Source organism: Salvia miltiorrhiza, chromosome 7, assembly GCF_028751815.1.
Source record: "Salvia miltiorrhiza cultivar Shanhuang (shh) chromosome 7, IMPLAD_Smil_shh, whole genome shotgun sequence".
Lineage (NCBI taxonomy): Eukaryota > Viridiplantae > Streptophyta > Magnoliopsida > Lamiales > Lamiaceae > Salvia > Salvia miltiorrhiza.
Window position 1 is genome coordinate 45,537,179 of NC_080393.1, and position 8,010 is coordinate 45,545,188.

General features: G+C 37.5%; 1 protein-coding gene across 1 annotated transcript; it reads left to right on the forward strand.

Annotated features, from left to right (window-relative positions):
- Positions 1-1,525: 1,525 nt before the first annotated feature.
- On the forward strand, positions 1,526-7,791 carry LOC130992762 (protein TPLATE-like). Its single transcript, XM_057917503.1, is given in 10 exon segments — positions 1,526-3,007; positions 3,494-3,850; positions 3,852-4,091; positions 4,341-4,702; positions 5,188-5,491; positions 5,979-6,101; positions 6,707-7,003; positions 7,005-7,163; positions 7,246-7,485; positions 7,487-7,791. Coding segments are annotated over 10 exon segments (3,411 nt in total). The 5' UTR covers positions 1,526-1,891; the 3' UTR covers positions 7,700-7,791.
- Positions 7,792-8,010: the final 219 nt, after the last annotated feature.

The following is an 8,010-nucleotide window of genomic DNA, read 5'->3' on the forward strand; positions in this document are numbered from 1 at the left end:
GTCAATAACTAAGTTTGTCAAATAATAGAAGTCCATATATTAAAACAATAAACTAATAACTTTTTTTTATGTATAGATTTTAATACGCTTATCATTGATAGAATACGTTTACAAAAATTGATTTATTTTACAAACTAATATACCATGTTATATCTTAATAGAATGACAAAAAATGATGCGAGATATATGCTTATTTATAGCTCTAGACGAGATGATTCTAAAAATTCACTTTTGGTCTTCCAAACTCCAGACGATATAATGTTAAAAAGTCAGAAGTGGTTTATCAAACTTCATACGAGATGTATTCATAACTCAATTTTGACTCCAAACAATATGATGTTCACAAGTTAGAAGTGGTTTGTCAAGCTCCAAAAGTGATATGATGCTCATAACTTAATTCCGAGTTTTTAAGCTCCAAATGAGATAATGCGTAGCACTCATCTTCGGTCTTTTAAGTTCCAAATGAGTGATGCTTAGATATCAGCTCTGGTCTATCAAATTATGCACAAGATGATGCACACAAGTCAGTTGAGATCTTTCAAGCTCCACACGAAATGATGCTCACAAGTCAGTTATGGTCGTACGAGCTCCAGATGAGAACAACTGATCACAAGTCAGTTTTTATCTTTAAAACTGTAGATGGGATGATACTCATAAGTCAAATCTCATATAACAAGCTTCATATAAGATGATGATTAGAAGTTTTGACGTACAAAAGTCAAATGTGATATTTTGAGCTACATATAAGATTATGCTCAAAAGTCTTGTAAGATTCAGATGAGATGATGTGATGCGGATCTTAAATTTTACCTATCAATTTAAAAAAATTATACATTAGTAAATCTTTCATATATACGATGAACAAGAAATAGAATGTATCAATCCTTCATCATATCCTATATTAAATATACATAAATCATTTTCTTCTTATTTAGTCTAAAATCTCCATCCTCACATCAACTTGTTATGAAATTTCATCAAAGAAAAAACGAGAAGTAAAGGCAATCTAGCTCAAAAGTCTTGTAAGGTTCGAATGAGATGATGTGATGCCGTCTTAAATTTTATCTATCAATTTAAAAAAAATTGTACTCCTATAATATTAGTAAATATTTCATATATACGCTTAACAAGAAATAGAATGTATCAATCCTTCATCATCTCCTATATCAAATATACCTAATTCTTTTTCTTCTTATTTCTCTAAAATCTCCAACCTCACATCAATTTTTTATGAAATATCAGTAAAGAAAAGCTTATATATAAAGACAATTTAGCTCTTAACAAAAAATTAATATATATCTGATAAAGTTGGTTAAGATTATTATAGTTTTAACTGTAGCACCAATTTATTTTGGTAAAATAAAATTAAATAAAAAATAATTTACATAAAAATTATTTTATATACTATTATTATAAATAATATAATATTATAATGTAAAGTGGTTTCCCGTCGAATTTCGATGGGTTACACACTAGTATATATATAGATAGATTAGTCCAAAGACAATGTCGTAACCTATAATTTGCTGAATTTATCATGCAAGCTCCTCCCACTCCAAAATACTCGCTCTCTAACTCTAGAGTAAACAACGGATCTTCCATGATGGAAACCAAACCATTTTTCCATCCACATTCCATCATTATCGCCGTTCCAAAACAGCCACTCTGCCATCTTTTCTTTGCCGGATCAATCATGGAAGCGGCGCTCGATTCGCTATTTTCACAAGTCCGTGATGAAACAATTTGGACGTATAATCATCAGTCGTTGCCACAATTAGTTGTTGAAATGTTGAGCTGATGTCTGCTGCTTCAGTTTTCAAATTTGCGATTGAGTTTCTATGAATTGAAGCCATGAAATTTCAGTTTGCAGCTTGAATTGTAGAGCTAAAAAATGGACATCCTGTTTTCTCAGATTCAAGCCGACCTCCACTCCAACGACTCACTCCGGCAGTCCAGCGCGTTGCTCCAAGCGCTTCAACAATCCGCGGCGGGGCGGGACATCTCCGTCATCGCAAAATTCGCCGTGGAAGAGATCGTCGCCTCCCCGGCCTCCGCCATCTCCAAAAAACTCGCGTTCGACCTCATCCGCAACACTCGCCTTACCGCCGATTTGTGGGAAACCGTATGCACCGGCATCCGCAACGATATCGATTTCCCCGATCCTGACGTCACCGCGGCGGCAATATCAATTCTGGCGGCCATTCCGTCGTACCGGCTCAGCAAACTAATTCACGACTGCAACAAGCAAATCTCGGCTTGCTTCAACTCGGCCAGTGATAATCTCCGTTTCTCGATAACCGAGACCTTAGGGTGCGTTCTCGCGCGCGACGATCTCGTGACATTATGTGAGAATAACATGAAGTTGCTCGATCGCGTCTCGAATTGGTGGAATCGCATCGCTCAAAACATGCTCGACAAATCAGATAATGTCTCCAAGGTTGCGTTCGAGTCCATCGGTAAACTGTTCCAGGAATTCGAGACGAAGAGGATGAGCCGACTCGCGGGAGACAAATTAGTCGATACTGAAAACTCTGTAGCAATTAGGTCAAAATGGGTTGCTTCAATGGTTGATTTCGTGTGGAAGAGAAGAAGCACATTGATGCGCCGATCACTACTTCTACCTATAGAGAGCTTTAGAGCTACGATTTATCCACTGGTTTATGCAGTAAAGGCTGTCGCATCAGGTTCCATTGAGGTAATCAAGAAGCTATCGAGCAGGAACGTCATGGCTTCAGATTCAGGGAAAGTAGAGAGGTTTGTAGGAGTGTCGGATGTGGTGTCACATTTGGCTCCATTTCTGGAGTCATCATTGGATCCTGCTTTGATATTTGAGGTGGGGATTAATATGTTATATTTGGCTGATGTTCCAGGCGGGAAGCCTGAGTGGGCATCTGCCTCCATTATTGCAATTCTCACACTCTGGGACAGACAAGAGTATTCATCCGGACGCGAGACCATTGTTAGAGCCGTCGTTAATAATTTGCATCTCCTTGACCTTAGCATGCAGGTATTTGTTATTTGTTTCTTGTTTGATGCATACAATATTATCATCTGCCCATTGTGTTAAAATGCACATCAGATTTCTTACTTAGTTGATGTCTTGGTAAAAATATTATGCTTGTGAAGTATTGGGCAAGGCTTGTTTATCAGAAAAGTTGCCTTGTGTAACATTATTTTATTGATAAATAGATTGACATTGTAGCAAATAGAAGAGGGATTAGAGTTAACTTTAGATTCATATGGGAGGCAGCCAGCCACTTCGTGAGAGACTTCTGGCTGTTGGACATTTAATACTTATGCTTCTTAATTTCTTTGAAACTAATTGCTTTAATGCTCTGCTCATTTTTCTTTTGGACAGTAAATTTCTATTAGATTTTTTTAAATGGTACTTAAAAGAAAGTATTCAGGGATTGTCTCTTGAATATGCTTGTGCTTTATGGAACTAGATTCATGATCAAATCTGTCATTGGTCTGAGATATTTAACTGTCATAGGTTTCACTGTTTAAAAAGCTGCTTCACATGGTGAGGAACTTGAGGGCAGAGTCAGATAGAATGCATGCTTTGGCATGCATCTGTCGAACTGCTCTCTGCGTTGATCTTTTTGCAAAAGAGAGCATTCGCCGAGGTCAAAAACCTGTTGCAGGAACAGATATTGTTTCCTTGTTTGAGGATGCGGCTGTTAAGGCTGATCTCAACAGTGTGACTACCAAGAACTTGTTTAGAGAAGAATTAGTTGCGATGCTGGTGGAGAGCTGCTTCCAGTTGTCAATACCTTTACCTGAGCAAAGGAACTCTGGTATGGAGAGCAGGGTGATTGGAGCCTTAGCCTATGGAACTGGTTATGGTGCACTTGAATTGGACAGAACCAGCTCTGGAAGTGGTGGAAGTCTGCAGGCCATGTGTTAGATGGGATTGTGATGGCCGTACGTATGCCATTGATTGCTATCTCAAGTTGCTTGTTAGACTCTGTCACATTTATGATACACGAGGCGGTGTTAAAAGAGTCAAAGACGGGGCTTCTCAAGATCAGATACTCAATGAAACACGGTTGCAAAATTTGCAGCGAGAGCTTATCAAGGATCTCCTAGAGGTTAGTAATACTCTAATACTGCAGCACCGACTGAAATCTTATCTACACATTACACTGGTTGTCTCTATCATTTTAGATATTGTAACTTCATGAGTATTGCCTTTTGCTTCGCTCTATTAGAAGACAAGGAGACAAATTAGAAGCAATGGTTAAAATATCTCACACTTTGCTTTTTCTGATTGTTGTGGTATAACAAATCTATAGTATTGTTAACTATCTCATTACATAACTGAGAACCTTATTTGGCAGGTAAACACTCCTAGAATCAGTGCTCGTCTTCTGTGGGCAATTGCAGAGCACATTAATTTGGATGGATTGGACCCCCTTCTGGCTGATGACCCTAATGACCCGTTAAACATCATTGTTTCAAATATCCACAAGATCCTACACAACACAGACTCGTCTCCAAGCACAATGAATCGACTTCAAGATGTTCAAGTAGCTCTTCTATGTGCACAGCGCGTGGGATCACGTCATCCTAGGGCTGGCCAATTGCTGACTCAGGAACTTGAAGAATTTAGGAGCAGTCCCTCTTCTGATTCAGTCACTAAGCATCAATGCCGTTTAGAACTTCAACGAATTAAATATGCATTAAGCCATTCAGGTGATAGGTAAGCATTTCTCCTAGATTAATTCGTATGTGCTTACATAGAGAAAAATATAGTATTTCTACTGCATGTCTGTGATGTGCAAGCACTACTTACACATCAGGTGATCTTAATTTCATTTGATAACATGTCTGCATTCTAGTTTTCCCGTTATGATTTATTCAAAATCTGTTTTTGCACTAATAATAAGAAGGTTGTGCGTGATGCATCTAAGCCCAATGATGCAATATAGTAATTTAGAGCAACCCAAGGGTGCCTACAATGCAAGATTGGAGCTTGAAACATGATATTTGAACAAGAAATTCAATAAGTAAATGAAGCCAATCCTGTTCAGATGCTGCTCTTACTACTTATGGATTTTGGAAAAGCTTACCTGTTCTCGGGAACACTGTAGGCACAGTTTTAATCGTAGAATTAGAACATTCTTAATTGATTTTGCATATAATCTTCTTTAGTTGCCTAATAATTTTTTTCCTTTTTGTTTTCAGATGGAGTGGGGTTGGTGAGACCAGCGGTGATTACCCTTTTACCCACCACAAGCTAACTGTTCAGTTCTATGAAGCTTCTGCAGCTCAGGACAGGAAACTAGAGGGATTGATTCATAAGGCTATTTTAGAACTTTGGAGACCTGATCCCAATGATTTAACTCGATTGCTGGCAAAAGATATTCACTCGAGTTTAATCAAGATTCCTCCACGAGCATTTACTTTGTCTGCTAGTAGTGATCCTTGCTATGTTGAAGGATATCACTTGACAGATCCGAGTGATGGAAGGATTAGTCTGCATTTGAAGGTAATATATGGCACTAAATTCGTGGTACGTTAAACGAGTAATTTCTCAGACAGATTCTCTTTACGTTATGGGTGTGTTTTCTTTGATTGATAAATTTATCATGGGAAAATGGGATAACAAAAGTTTATGCATTTAAATGTCTCATTTCTTTTTCTTCATTTTCTAGAGAAGAGAATTTCACAATTTTTCGTTCTTTTTTTTCACTTAAAAGAGGGATAATATTATCACACCTTGAAGTGAAAAAAAGGAATGAAAAATGATGAACTTCTCTTTTATAGAATATGAAGGAAAAGAAATAAGGCATTTAAAGGAAAAGAAAGGAGGCAGACATAAATTTTTGTTATCCCCTCATTTTTCCATTATAAATTTATCAATCAAAGAGAACACACCCTATAAGTACAACTGTAATCAAGTAAAACCCCAGCTTCACCATTTAACTCCAAAAGCCCAGTTGTTTTCATTTGATCATACAGATTAAATATTGCAGGTTCTGAATCTTACAGAGATTGAAATAAATCGCGTAGACATACGAATTGGTCTATCCGGGGGGCTATACTTCATGGACAGATCTCCTCAAGCAGTGCGGCAGTTGAATTATCTTAATTCACAAGTAACCACATTTGGCATATTTATCTTGGACCTTGGTGCAGTTTTACTATAATATAATCGGTTAATTATGTTAAAAGTTGTTATTTCTTCTGTTTTTTCGATTTCATATAGATTTTTTACACTTGCAAAACATATTGACCCAAATCCAACAGATAAGCACTGTGACATGTATAAGATATTGCACTCAAATGCTCTACCACATGGATAAGACTAAAAATTGTAGGCAACTCTTTGTCAGTTGAGCAGGAGACAAGTTACAGATTAATGAACTTTGCTCTACCATATTCTAACTAAACTTTGCTCATGTTCTTCCTCAAACTCTGAATTACTTTATGCATCAGGTGAACGAACTAATCAATCTAAGAAACACCACTTTTTTCATTTAACTCTGCTATTTTATGAAACTAAAATTTTTTCTAGTACTAAGAAGTTAATACTTTTAGGGATCGAGTTTGTCATAGGATGGATAGATGAAAATAATTCAAGCTATTGTATATGAATTGATTAATTTTGAACTTGTTTGACCATTTTATCCTTCAAATACTGAATCCTACGTTTCACTAATATATTCTATAACTCATAAACGTTCCCTTAAAATTTATCCAGGAACCGGTGCACTGCAGTGTGACAGTTGGTGTTTCCCACTTTGAGCGATGTGCGTTCTGGGTTGAAGTCCTGTACTACCCTTTTCAAGGTAGAGATGCTGCAACGGAGTACGGAGGAGGTTACACTGAGGAAGATCCAGAAATGGTGAGATACAGGAGAAGTCTAAGGCCTGCAATTGGAGAGCCTGTGATATTAAGATGCCAGCCATATAAAATTTCTCTAACTGAACTTCTTTTGCCACATAAAATATCACCAGTTGAGTTTTTCCGGTTGTGGCCTAGTTTGCCTGCTATAGTCGGAGTGCACGGGCACGTATACATACGAAGGAAGTGGTTTCAAAGCAACAGCAGCACAACAGTATGGGGAGTCTCCTTTCCTCAGTGGCTTGAAATCTCTGTTGTCTAAGCCTTTCCACAAAGTTTGCTCGCATATTATTCGTACAGTTGCTGGATTCCAGGTACACTCAGACTATGCCTCCTATTTATATTGAATAAGAATCTTGGATTCTTATTTTATGAATTTTCCATTCCAATTAACAGATGTGCTATGCTGCTAAAACTTGGATTGGAGGGTTTGTGGGGATGATGATATTTGGGTCGAGTGAAGTGAGCAGAAATGTTGACCTTGGTGATGAAACGACAACAATGGTGTGCAAGTTTGTGGTTCGAGCTTCGGATGCAAACATCGCAAAGGAGATCGGGTCGGATGTGCAAGGGTGGATGGACGACCTGACTGATGGCAGCATCGAGTACATGCCTGAGGAAGAAGTTAAGGAAGCCTGCTGCAGAGAGGCTGAAGATGTCAATGGAACATATAGCGTTGTTGAAGGCGGCACGGCCCCGGAGAAGGTCTCCTGAGAAACAAGACGAGGACAAAAAGAGCACCACCTTATTTAACTTGACTGCAGAAGAGGTGGAGCATCGAGCTCTGCAATCAGCCGTTTTGCAGGAGTGGCATCATCTATGTAAGGACAGGAAGACCAATGTCAATTAGAGGATGCTTAGTTGATCGTAGTACAAGTTACTTAAGTATTTGCCAACATAAATACCTAGCTTATAAGCTCTTTAAAAAAATAATTTCATCAATCCCAATTTCTTTTTTCATAATATTATAAGTAGCAATCAATTTATAAACTAATCCTACTTTGATTTATTATTTTCAACATACCCTCTTTAAATGTCATCTATCTTCAATATGAGATCAACTAGTATTGTACCCGTGCGATGCACGGAATAAAGTTCAATGAAATATACAGTATAATCTAACATTAAGTAATATAATAATTAATAAATCTAATATATTAT